Genomic DNA, 16,375 nt, shown 5'->3' with positions numbered 1-16,375 from the left:
ACAGCGTCATTTCCATTTCTATGTTTTCTAGTTCAGAAGAAGTATTGTCACTTCAGTATCAATAATATTCGCAATGAAGGGCTGGAAGCTCCCTGTTAAAAGCAAAAAGGGTAAACCCCAGAAGACTACCGAGGCACATATCCCAAGACCTTCAAAGGAGAACCCAGTACACAAAGAACTTGTCAGGGCAGGCAACGCCTTGTTATCAGTCGCTTTGTCATATGGTAAGTCTGTCATTCTAGGATCAAGTGTCATATGAAACTAATACTGCGACCAACAGGACCGTCTCCATCATTAGACGCACAGATTGCACCCGAACAAAAACAGACAGCGGGACACGAAGAAAGAATTGCCAAAGCCCTGTGGGACCGAGTACTACTAGAAGTAAAGATATCAAAGGATAGAGATGCCGTATCTCTGGTTGACGAAATCGAGAGACATGTTCTCCAGGATGGGTCCTCTAATGCTAGGCCGATGACGACCGACTTGGTGTCAAGCATCAAAGAGGCGATGGAGCATCAATTCAAAGATAAACATGGTCAAAATTCGGCATCCGCATATATTGAAAAGACCATTTCCATCCTGAATCAGTTCATTTCAGTAGGTGATGTTGCAGTCAGCTATGATCCAGTACATGCAGCCCTCCCATGGGCTGCTGTTCGAGCAGTCCTTGTGGTAAGTCATACCAGACGCTTGAACTCAACAAGGGTTGACTGAGAAATATCTTTCATAGGGTATTACGTCGAGTCATCAGCTAAATATAGAAATATTGGGTGGTCTAGCCTCTGTTACTTCACTGCTCATGCAATGCAACATGTATCAAAGGTTATACTTGACCTCCAGCTCTGTCACAGGTGATATCAAGGACGCTCTAGAGGCTCTCGAGGAATCACTTGTCGACTCATACGCGAATTCTTTGTTGTTCCTTGGTTTTTTGTATTCTCATAGAAACAAATCCATGGCAATAATGGCTCCATACTTACTCAACGAGGTGGAGAAGAAAGTGAAGAACCTCGACGAGAGTGGCTCCCAACTTACTAAACGCGCGGACGACTGTGAGAGATTTTTTTCCTTCAATCAGAACAAATCTTTTCAAAAGCTTTTTGAGCTCATTGATAGCTTACAGCACTCGTCAAATTACCACTTGTAAGGATTGGTTCTTCTCCTATCCAAGTTTGAGGTTCTAATAGTGCATAGAATACTGCTCGAGAGCATACAAAGGGAATTCATTCTAAGTAAGCTTCAAGTTGCCCAAGGAGCAGCTTATGATGACTTTTCCGAAGAATCTAGAGATGAATGTCATCCTGGTACGCGGCTTGAAATACTGGACACCATATACAAATGGGCAACCGATTCATATAGCCCTTCCATTTTCTGGTTACAAGGGTTGGCCGGAACAGGCAAATCAACTATAGCGCAGACAATAGCCAAAAATTTTGACGGGAAAAGTTTAGGCGCAAGTTTTTTCTTCAAACGAGGCGAGGGCGACCGCGGAACGGCTCGGCGTTTTTTTGCAACAATTGCGAGCCAGATGATCCGCAAACAACCTATTCTGACGCAGGTCCTCCATGGCATACTTCAGGAAGAACCCGAGATCGGAAGTAAAACGCTCGAGACTCAGTTTCGAGCATTATGGGCTCGTCTTCTCAGGGAGGTTCATATGAAGTCAACCCCGGAGCGGACGACGGTTGTGGTCGTTGTTGACGCACTCGACGAATGTGATCCACCAAATGATGCAAAGCTTCTGATCAAACTACTAACGGCGCACAATATGGATTCTCCTGTCAAGATCAAGATTTTTCTTACCAGCAGACCAGAATACCATATAAACCAACAATTCAACATTACAGACAGTATCCGTCAGAATATGATACTGCATCGGGTGGAAGAAAGTATAATCCAGAGCGACATTAGGATATTCTTAGAAAACGATATACAAGAATATATACAACTGTATAACCACAATGAAGAAAAGATGGAGCAAGGTCAACGACTTACATTGGACTGGCCTGGAAAAGAGATACTCGATCGGCTAGTACGGATGGCGAGTCCTCTGTTTATCTCTGCTGCAACAATATCTCGAATGCTCAGAAACGACCAGTGGCCAGAGACACCAGATCAAAAGATTGAACACATACTGGAGTTCAGCACAAGGGGAGAAGGCCATGTGGAAGACTTGTACCGTTCCATTTTGGCTCAAATTATGGACAAAATTCCGGTTCACGCCAGAGATAAATTTACCGCCGAGTTTCAGAAGATTATTGGGTCAGTTATTCTTCTTGCTAGCCCACTATCTGTTTCTGCTCTCTCCGACTTAATTGGATTTCAAAAAATTGAAATATATAGCAAATTAAACCCCCTTTCTTCTGTGTTGGATGTCCAATCTGCGGATACGCCGATCACATTATTTCATCTTTCATACAGGGATTTTTTATTGGATGAGAATTCGTTTATTGGCGAGACCGGCATGTCCTGCCACGGCTTACGAATTGAAGAAGCAACTATTCATGCTTGGTTGGCAGAGCGATGTATACAATTGCTATCGACGGTTTTGCATAACGATATCTGCAATCTTGGGGACCCAGGCGTGATCAGAGAGGACGTCAAACAAGACACAATTGAGAAACATTTACCCCAAGCTATAGCTTACGCATGCATCTATTGGGTTTATCATGTGCAAGAGGGAAAGAAAGTTCTCCAAGATGGGGGACCAGAGCATAAATTACTTGAAACCAAGATGCTAAATTGGATTGAAGCATTGACCTGGCTTGGAAGAATCAACGAAAGAGTTGAACTCATACTTACTTTGAAGACACTTGCTGATGTATGTTTCTTCATAATATCCAATTTTCCGAACGGTGCATTAACCCCTGCTGCTCAGAGATACCATTGTTTGGAAATATCGAAGCTGCTCCAGGACGCCAACAGGTTCATTCTCTCTTTTAGACCAGTAATTCAGGAAGCACCACTGCAAATCTATAGTTCAGCGCTCGTGTTTTCACCAACCAATAGCATTGTTCGGAAGACTTTTGAGTCAAATTGTCCAACTTTTATCAAACAGATGCCCCAGGTTGATTCCGACTGGTCGGCTTGTGTCCAGACCATAGAATCTAAGGGATATGAAAAAGCCTTGTCAAGTCTTTTCTTTTTGCCTAACGGGAGATTGATGACGGGCAACCGCAGCAACGGCTGTATCAAAATCTGGGACCTGAAGACGACCTCTTGCCTCTATGAACTCAATATCGTGGATAGAGAGGTAAAAGAATTCCTTGTGTGCCCAAATGGCAGACTCATAATTATAAGAAACGGAGATGTACAGCTCTGGGACGTTGGAAATCAACAGTGTATGAGTACATTCTTGGTTCATCAGGGGTTTGGATTTGGATCCATATCTTTATCGCTTACGGGAGATGCTCTATCCATATTATCGTCAGACGGAGATTACACAGTCCTCAACTTACTATCTGGCGAATCCACTATGGCTCAACTCGGTGCATTTTCTCATTTCACATATCCGAAGGCTATTTCTCAAGATGGCAAATGGGCTGCATTTTTCGACTCATTCGAAATTATTGTTTGGGATCTCCACGCTCCTATTATTTATCGAGAGTTCAAAAGTTTAACGCATAGTATCGCTAAGGTTATCTTCGACCATGATGGACAGTTTCTAATCGTTGGATACGACAGAGGCGATATTCAATTCCTAAATATCGAGACAGGGGAAACTGGAAAACTCTTTTACGGACAAGTTGAATGGATTACAGCATTTGTCTTATCTAATAGTAATGCGTTGCTTGCAGTTTCAGGCAGTTATAAGGCGGCAATTGCCATCTGGGATATCAAAAATCAAATTTTACGACACTTTCTTACCGGCCACACAGATAGTGTCTTTAACATGGCTTTCTCTTTAGACGAAACACTGCTTGCATCCTACTCAACCAACCTATTCAAAATATGGGACTTACAGACAGCACCTTCGACAAATTCTGGAACTCGTGTTACCAGTACCATTACGCATACGTCTCTGGACTCGAAGAGCCAAACACTCCATTTTTCAACAAAAGTCGCTATTGGCACATTAGACTTGAAAGATATGAGCTGCAAATTATTAGATATCAGCAAACCTGATGACCTTGTGCTCCGCACTGAATTCTCAAGTTTCGCGCCCTTTGCAGCAATCCTGTTTGATCGACAGATAGAGATATGGGATTTGACTCAGCGTCGTCAGATACAGACATTGCGGAGTATACAAGCACCAAGCAAGTTTTCTAATCAATCTTTTAATCGCGAGAATATGCAATTTGCTTTCTCCAAAGACAATCGGATGATTTACACAGCTAGCTATTCCACCGGCCCCCCTGATAGTTCCGAGTGGTCTGAGGTGTATATTATGGATTCTATTGCCAGCAATTCTATGAGAATGTTGAAGAAATATGAAGCGCACGTAAAGAAAATCATCATGTCTTCGGACAGCTCGAAAGTGGCATTCATCAACTATGGGAGCATTCATATTGAGGATTTTTCGACGGATCATCTAATACCTGTGTCTATCATCCACGCAAATCTCGATGGCGAATCCGTAATATTTTCAGCGCAGGGGACGCAGTTAATTACCATTGCGCCAGACAAGGATATCGAGATTTTTGATACGTCGACAGGAGCAAAAATTCTAGGTCTCTGTCTCTATTTGGGCATATATGCCGACTATATATTGTCCGATTTTCCTCTAGCCTTTGTCAACGCCGATGTTATTATACATGAGCATATGCCTATTGAAAAAGCCAGAGAGTCAATTTTAAAGAAGTATTGGATATCTCGGGATAGAGTCTGGCTGATGAAAGATTCGAAGAGAATATTATGGATACCTCCAGAATATCGCCCGTCTCATGTTGCTATATCCCAATCTCAGCTTATTTTGGGGTCTGGGGGCCGTATTATTACAATGGTACTGGACGGATGATAATATAGCAGTTTTTCCTTAAATAATTAAAGGGAAGTCCTGGCCAGCATCCCAAGTCTCACAATTAAACTATATCGGTAGTGCTAAGACTACAAACTGGAGGAATACAAAGTGTATCAGCAGAATCTTCAGAGCAGAGAGTCCAGACATAGTGCGATGAACGGTCCCCCACCCCCGCGAGAACCGAACATATATATGAAAAGCAAGCCAAGCGATGGGATGCGTTAATCTTAAGCTTAATCTATACGCTTGAAACATTTCTCTGGATTCTATTTTCTTGCTAATGTTTGCGATATAGAAGCCGACTAACTTGGGCAGCGGATCCATACAATGGGAATTTGAGTCCACCCCATCTCCGCGAAACGCGGCTAGGACGGAGGCAATCACGTAAAAGCCACCACTTCTAATCCTTGGGCAATGCTGTGTAAAACAGAACCCTTTTAAGTATGCATTCTATTATGTGCTCTTTCATTAATTTTCTCTCTCTTGTTTAGCATTATAAGGATATTCGACAGCGTTACTTCATCCAAGCCAGAATATGTAATTACCTATGTATTCAAGTCGGCATGGTGATCCAATCCAAGTAAGAAAGGCCTTGAACTTGATCGTCTATAGATAAGCGTCATCGACCCTCCTGTAAACATTAGAGCAAGCACTGGCCTGAATTTCTATTAATATAGTCTCCTCTCTCTTATTTAGTATCCGTCTTGTCTACTCAATATCCCGAGCTGCATCCTCTCCCAATATCCTCACAGCACCACCAACTTCAAATTGCACAACTGGAGCAAGATGTCGTCGTCCAGCCTTGCATTATCGCAGCTGATAGCAAGCGCGGTGGCATCATGCGGCCAAGGGTTGATGCTTTTTAAAGGGCATCCGAGTCCACATTGCCATTCATCTGTCGTGTCGAGGAGTTTAGTTTCAGCAAGTCTGTGACACACGCCACTGCACTCATGAATTTGACGTCCTTCTTAGTTATCAACGACTTGACCGGCGCTGCGAACGCTGGACTTATACATACAATCAGCCGAACTGGCAAGGAACTCCGTCCTTCATACCCCATGTGCTGCTCAACCCTGGAGATTGTTGGACGACAAAAGGCTTGTTCAAAAGCTTCGAGATATTAGGACTCAGTAAGAAGAGAGAAGAACTACCGCCGATTGCCCTGGATTTGACGGGCGCTGCGGGAAACGACACTGCTGCTGGGAATCGGACAGCAGCCTGGAAGCGAGGAGATCCCCCTAGGAATTACTACCTCCTCGATCTAGAGACAGGAGTAATCACAAAAATTGCTCCACCATTGACCTGGCGAGATGCAGTCCAGAGCCCAGCCGGAAGACGATATACCCAGGGCCAAGTCACCCTCAGGCTGCTGAATGAGGGCATCACGGGTGGCCGGTCTTTCGGCCTTTCTGAGGGCAAGGTTTATACCTTGGCCAAGGACATATGCCAACAATGGGATGGGCAAGATGATGCAGTTGCCACCACCCGTGATGATTATGGGAACAACGTGGAGCTGTCTTGAGAGCCGACGGAAAACGCGAACCTCAACACTGTCCCTTCTAACCTCTTGTATTCGACGGCGTATGAGTTTGCTTACTACGAAGGGCCACGATTAGGGCAGGGCCAGGCACTGATTGAAGTTTGGAACAACGAGGCGACAGTGAGATATGGGCATATTATTTTAGAGAGTGTGTGACGATGAAGTGATCTCGAGGTTCCAATCTCAACACATATATATGAGATCTATGATGACCGCATTTTCTTTCCCAGAGGCATCTTTTGAGCTTTAACACTCGATGACAACATAGCCCAGCTACTGATGCGCCAAATGGCATCATGATCTAAAAGTTCGTATCATCAGCTTGATGGAAAAAAAAAAAATTCCAATTTCGCAAATTCCCAGTGATTACAACTAAGGGTTTCTGAGCATCTACCCCCCAGTAGTGATTTGACAAGAAGGAATATGGGTACTGTAAAAATGTAAAACTCTATCGAGATAGACGTCGGTGGCATGAGTATATACATGTCCCTCATGTAGCAGCCATACCCTCTGTTCCGATTTCTGCATCATTTCCGGAAATGATAGGGTTGGGACTCTCTGTCCTTCCGTAGCCTGGTAAACACTGCGTCTTCAGATTCCTCTTCCACAGGAGCTCTCTTCGAAAGTTGAATAATCTCGGCATTCTGTTGTTTGACACTTTCCAGATCCCTTTTGACGACGGATACCTCCTCACTTAGTTCAGCAAGCCGAATCTGCATGTGTAACTGCGAATCGGATGCCCTCTGCTTCTGGTCTTCAATCATAGCATGTAGCTGGAGCAACTTGAACTTGCACTCCATGAGTTGCAAGTCGTCCTTCTCGACAAGCGAGCTCTTCGCATCTTTGCAGACAGTGTGCTCTGATTTAATTGACAATAGCTCTAATATAGGTCTCTCGACCATCTCCGTCCAGCTATAGGTGTCCAAGTCATCCGTCGAGATTTCAAGGAGTTCTAGGACCCGTGAATCCCCGACTGAATTGGCCCACATGCGAAGATAGGACTTGTAACCCTTGCTGAGAACCTTTGTGTGTTTCAGCTCGATAACTTTGGCCATCTCCTCCGTTACGAAATTGTGATTATCGTTTCTGAAGTGGTCAAGGATGTGCTCGAGTGAGGCTTCTGCTTCTTCGCGGGTAAATACGTGTGTTACTTCCATGAGGAAGGATTCATTTTGTTGACAGTTACTCATGGCTTCGGTTAGAGGTGGTGGTGGTTCGATTGGCCGGGTAGAAGAGTAGGAAGCTGTTCCTCAGAGGATCTCGAAAGTGCGTCTTTAGTGAGTGCTGGAGGCAATGTGTAGGTTCCTTTGGGTCGGGCCTCTGTTGACGTGTAATTCTTTGTTGTGTGTCTTGAACGTCTCTTATTGGGGAGGTGGAAATCTTGTATGCGGAATACCTGGAGAAGGTGAGAGCTCTGAGAAATCAGAGAGTGCGTAAATAGATCGCAAAATAGGTTCTCATGTTTGAGAAATGAGAGGCTCGGGTGAATGAAGGAAGAAGAGTTGTTAGCCAGTAGTCACCTCCAAGTAAATTTAACGGGGGTTTCTGCCCTCTTGACCGCCTCCTAGCTGGCAGTCGGAGTGACTGGCCAGCGCCTCAATTTGGCTGCCTATTGATAACAAAGGTGTACCAGAGCAATACAATGACATTAGCAGATACTGACAAACAAGGCATGAATGGGATATCAGCAAATGATCATGCATGGAAATACAGCATTGTCATGTTTGGCACGCACTCCATGCTGAGCTGGGTGCCTGCCTCTGTCACCGAACCAAGTCAGTTGGATACTCGAGTAGACGCATCCAGGGCACAAGGAGAGGCATGAATACAGGTGTCCGAGGAGAGAGTGCTTTTAATTGAAGACTAATGAAGTTGAGATGGGATCTTTCCTGATCTTTGCGAAGATATCGAGACCCCAGAAACCCATGACGCTGGCTTTACCCAATACACTCCCCAAAAGACTCGTCCCTATCCCAATCATTGAGCCGCGCGTCAACCAGAATATGTTACTCCTCCTCCCATTGTCCCGTTATAAACCCTTGGGCAGCGCGAGATAAATGATCAACGCCAAGTAACTCAATAGAAATCGCCATATCCATGATCCGTGCCAAAACCACCAGCCCACCGCCGAATTCCTCTCGTTCCATCAAGCCTAGATAGCTGACTGTTCAGTACGAGATACTGAAGCAGCAAAATCATTCCTTCGCTTGGTCACGAAGGAAAGGGGGCAGATTGCATTTAATGTCCTTGGAGCGCTTGAGAATCTCAAAGGTTTCGGGATCCAGTACTGGAAGTGGTATTCCTCGCTTGTTGTGCCATTCCACACATTTGATGAACTCATTGAGCATATCAAATCCCTTTTGGAGAAAATCTTTCTGCTCAGGTGAGAGCGGTAAAATCTCCACGCCTCGCTCCAAATCGTGCATGTGCTTGCTCATGACCAGTGTAGACGACCAGTATTCCCCTCCGTAAAGCATGAACTTCTCCTTGGATATAACGGAGGTCAAGTCTGCCTCTGCATCTTTCAGCCACCGACCGTATTTTGGGTCAAAGCGTTGGTCAATCCATTTCGAGAGCAGTGCCTTCGCTTCTGGATCCATCACTTGAAGCTTGCCAGGTGTCAAGGCTGCTTGGAGATCGGCATTCAATTCTTGAGTCCAGTTGTCGCGAAGGCGTTGAAGAAGTGGCTGCATCTCGGCCATGACTTCCTCTCTCTCGAGTTTCTTTTCTTCCGTGAATATGATATCCAGTGGTGGGGGGTATCTTCCTGGCATCATCTCATCCCAGAATTCCTCCATCGATTCCTGCATCGTGAAAGATAGTAGTCCTTGAACTTAGTAGTCCTTGAACTTTGATGGGAAGTATGAAGGTAGGTAGGTAAGCAGACACCGAAAAATCTTGGTGTGGACGAGAGGTTGATAGTGATGAAGAGGAAAAGAGGATGGAAGAAGAAGAAAAAGAGGAAGAGAAAATGAATAGTGACTTGGAATAAATAGAAGAAAAATTTAATGTGTGGCAGCTGTCAGGGTTAGGCCTCAGTGTTTGGCAACTGGCGATGATTTACGGTCGTGAGCTAAGTGTACTATACGGGCAGCTGACAACCATTTGATACATAGGTACCTTAGTAGGTACGTGTGTTGCTAGATTCTCCCATGAATCCAATTCGAACTAAATGGCATTCTCCCTCGAAGATTTACAAAGGGGCCAACTTCGTGGCATCTCATTGTGAGAAGCTGGGATCAAGTCCTCGTCGTTTGAGATGAGGGTGACACTCGAACTTCTTCTTCAAATCATAGTGTACGACGTGATAACATCATCTCAGCTTTTAGAGTATCTGCCTGACTAGAGGGATACGCTATGGAGGCAATTAACTGCGTGAATCGCTACTCACCACCCAAGTTAGCCATCCACCACTCTAGTGACAGGCGTGAAGTTGGAGCATCGAAACCGGATGTGAAAGAAAGTCGCATAGCTGGGGAGTATATTTTTCCATTATCTACTGCTATAGTTATATTCATCCAAAATCTGCTGCCATAAATATGTTTTATGGGTAGATACTACCGTAAATACACTCGTCGAGGATTTGGTACTATCAACACTGCTAAATTCGCGACGTGGGATGCTGGATAGCAGAATTGAGGTGCTGAATAGGCGTTCCCGTGAATGCGGACAATAGCATCAGAAAATAAATGACATCTATACACCAAGCCAATTTTCAAGCACCATTGACATCAAACGCCATTCATTTCACACTCTTGATATGTATTCGCTAGCATCTCCTAAGCTGACTTCAGATGTTCCCAATACCATCCATCCATCTTCATGCATTTAACTAAACACATAGCTTATCCATGTCTCAGCTCCTCCAGCTTCAATCACATGCTTTCTCTCAAAGAAAGAAACCCATTGGTCTACTAGACAAAGGCTGGGCCGAAGCTACCGGCATTCTCACCGCAGACGAAGCGTCCGTCCACGAGCTTGACGGCCAAGGGGTTTCCAACTGTGTCTCGTTAGCATCGCTCCTTGGTAAGTAGAAAGGAAGTTGACTCACCACGAGATCCAATCTCCAAGGCAGTGAACTTTGGCATTTTCTTGTCATCCAGACAGTTACACTTGAGGTTCATGTTGTCCCCACCGTGAATGTTGTCAATCGTGCAAGGCCTGCAAGTAGCATCAAATCCACCACTATAAGAATCCCAACGTCAGCCTAACCAACCTGAAAAGAAGACAATTCATCTTCAACTTACCCTACTTGGTATACCAGCTTGCCCCCAACGTTTCCGATACACTCATTCAAGTTCAAGCTCGTCTTCCACCAATCGCCAGCACTGTTCCTGCAAAGGCCATCAAGAGTCGTCATACCGACCTTTCCATGTCCTCCAAGTGTAATCTGCTCACACGTGCCATCAAAAGCAGCATCAGCGGGTGCTTTGACAGCCTCCTGCGTAGCGTTCCGAGCGAGGTGATTGAAGCCGGGAAGTTCCACCACCGGAGCGGCCTGACCCTGAATTTCGGGGACATGTTGGCCAACAGATTGGTCTTGAGCAGGAGCTGCAATGCTGGTACCCGCCAGAGCGAGGAAGAGAATGGCGAGAGACTGCATGATGGGAGTGAATATGGTACTTTCCGTTGTTGGTTTGGCTTATCTCTTGTAAAATGAAATTCCGGTGGCAGTTCGTCAAGTAAACGGTGAATAAAAAGAAAACAACAAAAATCCTCAGAAAAAGAATCGAAATAACGCGAGAGAAACAGGGTAGATAAAAGAGGAACGAAAACCCCAGGTCCAGAGAGTGAGTGGAGCAACGTCCAAGACAAAGATGCAGCTGTCCGACAAACGGCGAAAAAAGAAAAACAATATGCGGAGTTGGCGCACAACCATGCGAAAGCCCTCTCCTGACCCCGTGCGCTGCTACTCTTTGACCTCCCCGTTTGACGTGCGTCGGCTTCTTTGGTTTGAGTTGAGCGTTAAATTAAAGTTGGTGAAACCGATAGTCTGGATATTCGGAATGAGGGATCTGGATCTAGATCTTGTTTCCCCCTCTCGTGGCGCCTCTCTTAACGTTGACAGGACAATGTCGGCATCGTGTTCGCTTGTTGGGGCATGTGGCTTGAGCATCGAAGGACCAGCCTCCAGATTGCTATTCAGGGGTATATTCGCCTCAATCGTCGTTATTGTTGGAGGGAGAATAATAGTGGCCATCTGAATGCAAATGTTTGAAGAAGCGAGTCGAGGAAGGAATTGGTAACGTGATCTGCTCGTGCTGGATGCGACTTCCTCAGAGCACCGCAGACTTCCGCTTCTAACTCGGCTCAAGATAGCCGAATAATAATACAGCAATGTACCAACAACCTGTGTCTATTATTGAAAGAGGGCTATATCATTCATTGTTGGTAGTTGGTAGGCTCCAGAGCTCGAATGAATGCATCGACTGCTACTGTTGTCGTTTCAGCCTCAGTAGGGCGGCATCTTAGTCACATATGTAGCTTCTTTACAGCACAAGGCTGCGTGTTGGGGAGAACATTTCATCCGAACCAACACAACACTCCATACCAACTACAACGTATAGTAGTATAACAACTTGCTCACATAATATGCAGGGGAACTACAACGCAATCTTAAAACATGTCTCTTCATATCAGTAACTAGTGAACATCTTGTTGGCTAACACATAATCGTTCCGTAACGTTCTCGTCCCCTTCATGGGACTTACAATCTCTTCCGGCCATCATAATCTTGAACATGAGCGCTGCCCAACTCCGCAGCTTCGTCACATCCCGTAGGATCAAAGTGTAAGGTGAAAAAATTGGTAAAGAGAAGTGAAGTAAAATACAAGCCAGCCATTGGCCAGGCTCATCAAGTCCTGCTTGTAACAGTGTTCACACACGCCATCCAATCATAGGCCTGATGTAATTTGGTCACCTGTCATAGCAGTCCCAATACAACGGGGGCTAGGGCAAGGCCGTTGCCTTTGCGTATGTGAATGATATATACACAGGGTAAATGAAAGTGCTGAGATCAGCTGTATAGAATAGAGAAGAAAAGAAAAAAAAAAAAAAAAATCTTGGAAGAAAAAAGAAAACAGACACTAAAACAGAGCACAATTAGACAGCAAGAGAGGAGCAGAACATTAGGTCCTCAGTTGTCGCCATGGCGCCATATTCCGTGTTTAGATACCTCTCAAAACGCCCAGCGCCACCCTCTTTTTACCCAGATGTTGCGCGCAAGGCCAATATGCTTTATCGAAAATAGACAGTGACTTGGCATTGGCTGTTCCATCAGTAAGCCTGGCCAGGGACAGGCTTTCTACCGATGGGACCTGCTTGTGGTCCCGGCGCCGGCTCTGTTGGTGACGAGGTTGGTGATGGTGGGTTTGGGTTCAATGGGCTGGAAACAGGGGGGCTCCCGCTCCCGCGTTGGCTCGCCGTGCTGGGACTTTGCGGTCGGCTGCCCTGGTTCTTGGGTCCGGGGCTCATCGGGCTCATCGGGCTCATCGGGCGACCCATTGGAGACTGGGGTCGGCCTGCACCAATGGGGTTCATCATCGGACCAGCAGGAGAAGCGGGGCGCGAGCCGGGACCTGGACCCATACGGGGAGCACCGTTGGGAGGGCCATTGGGAGCACGCATCCCTTGAGGTGTCATTGGGCGGCCTTGAGGAGTCATGGGTCGCTGGCCAGAGGGTGAGCCGGGTCCCCTAGGAGGGCCGGCGGGAGGAGCGCCCTGAGGTGGTCGAGGCTTCACAGGTCGTGTAGACAGACATGTGCGAGGAACGACACCCTGTCGGGACCTATCCAGACGGATGACAAGCGCCTAAAGTGAAGCAGGTTAGCAAAGGCCGGGGAATGCAAAAAAAGCGGGGGGCTATGGAATCGAAGTACTCACCCAGCCATCGTCATACTCGTGCAGTAGGCGTACCAAGTCGCCCGCCTTCAGCTCCAATTCGTCCTCGAGAGAGGGCTTGAAATCGAGCTGCACGCGATGAACAGTTGAGTTTGCAGGTCCGCCAGCTGCTGCGATTGCTGCAGATCCAAGAGTGGCTGATGAGACGCTACCGGTGGGGCTTGGGGGAACAGCTTCCATGGTGTTCACGGTCAGGTCAACATTGTTCTTGTTCTTCATGGAAGCCTTGCGAGCCAGCTTGGTGGTTCCAGCAGCAACGACAACTCCAGTAGCGGCAACAGCAGCGGCCACGGCAACAGTCTCGTCAGCCTTGGACAGTTCTGGCTCTGGCGCGTTCTCGGCCATGGACATGACGGAAGGCGTGTAGGGCTTGTAAGTCGGAGTCTGGGGGGTTGGCGCATCGCTGATAGGAGAGGGAACACGCTCGGCTTGCTGGCCAAAGGGGTTGGCAGGGTGGCTGCTCTGGCTCGTACTAGGTCGATCCGCACCATCACCAGTAACAGCGACACCAACAGCGCCAGCGGCAGCGACAGCGGCGGTCTGCTTCTCGAGATCCCAACCGGGGAGGAACTGGGTGACGGGTCGAAGGCTGATGCGCGGCGCATTCGGGTTCGTGCGAACAAACGGATCCTCCATGGGTTCCGGAGACGGCGCGGGAGAGATTTCAAACGACATTGGCGAGACTGCTCGTGCAACAGGCGCAGCAGCAGCAGCCGCAACAACGGGTGCCGCGACAGGTGCTGCAGCAGGTGTCATCACTGGCTTCACGACCGGTGCTACAACTGGTGCCACGACTGCTCGCTGCTGGACGGGAGGTGGAGGTGCAGCCTTTTCATCGTCGTCCGAAAGTTGCTCAAGCTGAGATTGCTGCTTGCGACGGCGGATGAGGAAGAAGATGAGCAGTCCTACAAGAGCAATACCGCCGAGCACTCCGATGGCAATTCCTGCCTTGGCACCAGCGCTGGTTCCAGAGCTACCTCCGCTAACGCTGCTAGGGGTCGTTGTTGCTGAAGCCGGGCTGATAGAAGAGGCTGCAGAGTGAGCTCGGTTGCCATCAACAGCCAGTTGCGTCGGCGAGGAAGAGTGCGTGGGAGAGCCAGTAGCCTTGACAATAGAATCATCGGACTCGGAATGGGTTTGAGCAGGAGCGCGAATTGCAGTGGGAGTAGAAGAGCTCTCCTTGGGTGTCTGGGATGGCGGCTTCTGCTGCTGCTGGCTTGGTGTTTCCTTGGGCGTCTCCTTGGGGGTTGGCGATGGCTTCGGGGTCTCCTTGGGAGTTTCCTTTGGCGTCGGCGTCTCCTTGGACTCGGGTTGCTTGCTTGGGCTGGGCTCAGGCTTCGGCGTCTCCTTCGGGGGAGGAGGAGAGCTGTGCACAGTCACGTATCCGCCAATAGGGCCGGAAAAGGTAGCTGACATGGTCTTGTAGACAACTTGAACCACAGTCTGTTGACCTAGGAGGGAGTCAGCATGTCAAGGCAGCAGAAATGGAAGACTCCAAGGCCATCCAGGCTAATAAGCAGTTAATAGGTACCTTTCTCGGCATTATTGTTGTTGGAACTCTCCTTGTCGTGCTTGTCGTGGGGGTTCACGCCATTGATGATGTCGTCAATGTCATCGAGAAGATCTCGATGACGGTGGAGGTGCCTGTGTGAGATGGGCATCTTGTCCAAAGTCGTTTCCGGGGTATCAAGGAAAGGAAAGAAAAATATTTGGCGTCACAGAGCAAAAGCAAGACGATGATCTTCGCCTTGAGCTCTGAATATATTGGCAATTCGATTCCGCAGTCGCAAGAGGCTGGGGAAGTGGTCGTCTGGAACGGGGGACGGCCAGTAATGGAGGGAGAAAGAATGTGGTGACTTATTGAGTCAAGGAGCGTTTTCTTCCACGGCGGGGAGAGACAAATGTCTTTGCTTTTTTTGCTGGGGGGAACAAGGGACCAACGGGGCAGCTGGATTTCGAGACAATGCCAGGCCGTGGTTATTTCTGAATGTCCCAGGCTGTGCAGTAAAATGATGATGCAAACGGCAGTGCGAGAAAAAGCCAGAGAGAGGGAGCGAATCGAGACTTTGTGTGCACTCGAGTAATGCGCGCAATATCGCGAATAGGATTGGGATGGCTGAGCAGATGCAAAAAGAATGACTGCGTCGATTAAATCAGATCAAATCAATGAATGAATGAATGGACGGACCGGAGCGCAGCTCTTCAAAAACTGACGCAGAGGCCCAGACCGCACGATCGCTCGCTTCAAAAGGCGATGATGTGTCGTCAGCGATGGCAGGACGGTGGTGAGGAGGGAAAAAAAAGAGAAGGGGAGAGGCGAGAAGCGAGCGAGCGACAGCTGGGGAATAACCTAGACGGACGGGCGAGCCAGGGTCCTGGGATACGCAGGTACAGGTACTTGTGTGACTCTGGGGGCCTGGCAAGCGCCCAAGGCAGCGCCGAATCAGAACGGCTGCTGGGCGCTCCACTGGCTGCCACAGGTAAGCAGCTTGGCCACTAGCTGGAGCGCTGCAGCAGTCGGCCGAGGTACTAGTACGAGTAGCGCGATGCTGAAGATGCTGTGCAGCAGCAGAGCGAGCTTGACCAGAAAGATTGAGTGGTGGGTGCACGCTTGCTGCTGAAGGGCTGCATCGCCACGGTCAGCCAACTAGCCGGAATGGAGACATTTGACGTTTGTCACTTTTGAATCAAGCCTCAAATTCAATTGATGGGATGACAGGTAAGTGGCTGAGTAACCTTGATTCTCTCCAGTCGCCCATCAGCTGTAACTTTAACTGTAAGTGCCCTCACCCGTACAAGTACGAGTACAGGTAGTCCCTAGCACCACATACGAGTAGCCCTCGCGCCAGCCCCGGGTCCAGTCCAGACAGGCGCCTGTGACAGCCCATGATATGAGGATCAGCACCGCTGTCGACCAAATCCAGCCAGCTGCTGCGAAAAGCTCCCAGCTCCCCAAGCTTAAGATTGCTAGC

The 16,375-nt window shown here is 47.8% G+C and overlaps 5 protein-coding genes across 5 annotated transcripts; 1 reads left to right on the top strand and 4 right to left on the bottom strand.

The window, feature by feature from the left end:
- Positions 1-73: 73 nt before the first annotated feature.
- Positions 74-2,130, top strand: V8C40DRAFT_277497 (ATP-binding protein; the record flags this gene model as incomplete). The annotated part of the gene is made up of 6 exons (XM_083220966.1): positions 74-224; positions 281-675; positions 734-1,055; positions 1,127-1,156; positions 1,191-1,985; positions 2,021-2,130. The coding sequence occupies 6 exons, from the start codon at positions 74-76 to the stop codon at positions 2,128-2,130; spliced, it is 1,803 nt and encodes a 600-aa protein (XP_083068612.1).
- A 4,900-nt stretch (positions 2,131-7,030) lies between these two features.
- Positions 7,031-7,693, bottom strand: V8C40DRAFT_270014 (uncharacterized protein; the record flags this gene model as incomplete). The annotated part of the gene is made up of 1 exon (XM_083220149.1): positions 7,031-7,693. The coding sequence occupies one exon, from the start codon at positions 7,691-7,693 to the stop codon at positions 7,031-7,033; it is 663 nt and encodes a 220-aa protein (XP_083068611.1).
- Positions 7,694-8,698: 1,005 nt separating this feature from the next.
- On the bottom strand, positions 8,699-9,313 carry V8C40DRAFT_283139 (uncharacterized protein; the record flags this gene model as incomplete). Its single annotated transcript, XM_083221906.1, has 1 exon — positions 8,699-9,313. The coding sequence occupies one exon, from the start codon at positions 9,311-9,313 to the stop codon at positions 8,699-8,701; it is 615 nt and encodes a 204-aa protein (XP_083068610.1).
- A 1,092-nt stretch (positions 9,314-10,405) lies between these two features.
- Positions 10,406-11,132, bottom strand: V8C40DRAFT_255822 (CVNH domain-containing protein). Its single transcript, XM_083218138.1, has 3 exons — positions 10,751-11,132; positions 10,555-10,688; positions 10,406-10,503 (listed from the first exon to the last, which is right to left on the bottom strand). Exons 1-3 carry the CDS (start codon positions 11,104-11,106, stop codon positions 10,418-10,420), a joined length of 576 nt encoding a protein of 191 aa, XP_083068609.1. The 5' UTR covers positions 11,107-11,132; the 3' UTR covers positions 10,406-10,417.
- Positions 11,133-12,779: 1,647 nt separating this feature from the next.
- On the bottom strand, positions 12,780-15,064 carry V8C40DRAFT_270011 (uncharacterized protein; the record flags this gene model as incomplete). Its single annotated transcript, XM_083220148.1, has 3 exons — positions 12,780-13,313; positions 13,386-14,854; positions 14,935-15,064. The coding sequence occupies 3 exons, from the start codon at positions 15,062-15,064 to the stop codon at positions 12,780-12,782; spliced, it is 2,133 nt and encodes a 710-aa protein (XP_083068608.1).
- Positions 15,065-16,375: the final 1,311 nt, after the last annotated feature.

The sequence above is a fragment of the Trichoderma camerunense genome (genome assembly GCF_050948025.1).
Source record: "Trichoderma camerunense strain CBS 138272 chromosome Unknown V8C40scaffold_21, whole genome shotgun sequence".
In the NCBI taxonomy this organism is placed as follows: domain Eukaryota; kingdom Fungi; phylum Ascomycota; class Sordariomycetes; order Hypocreales; family Hypocreaceae; genus Trichoderma; species Trichoderma camerunense.
The sequence above is the reverse complement of the archived record's forward strand: the minus strand, read 5'-3'. Positions and strand labels throughout refer to the sequence as shown.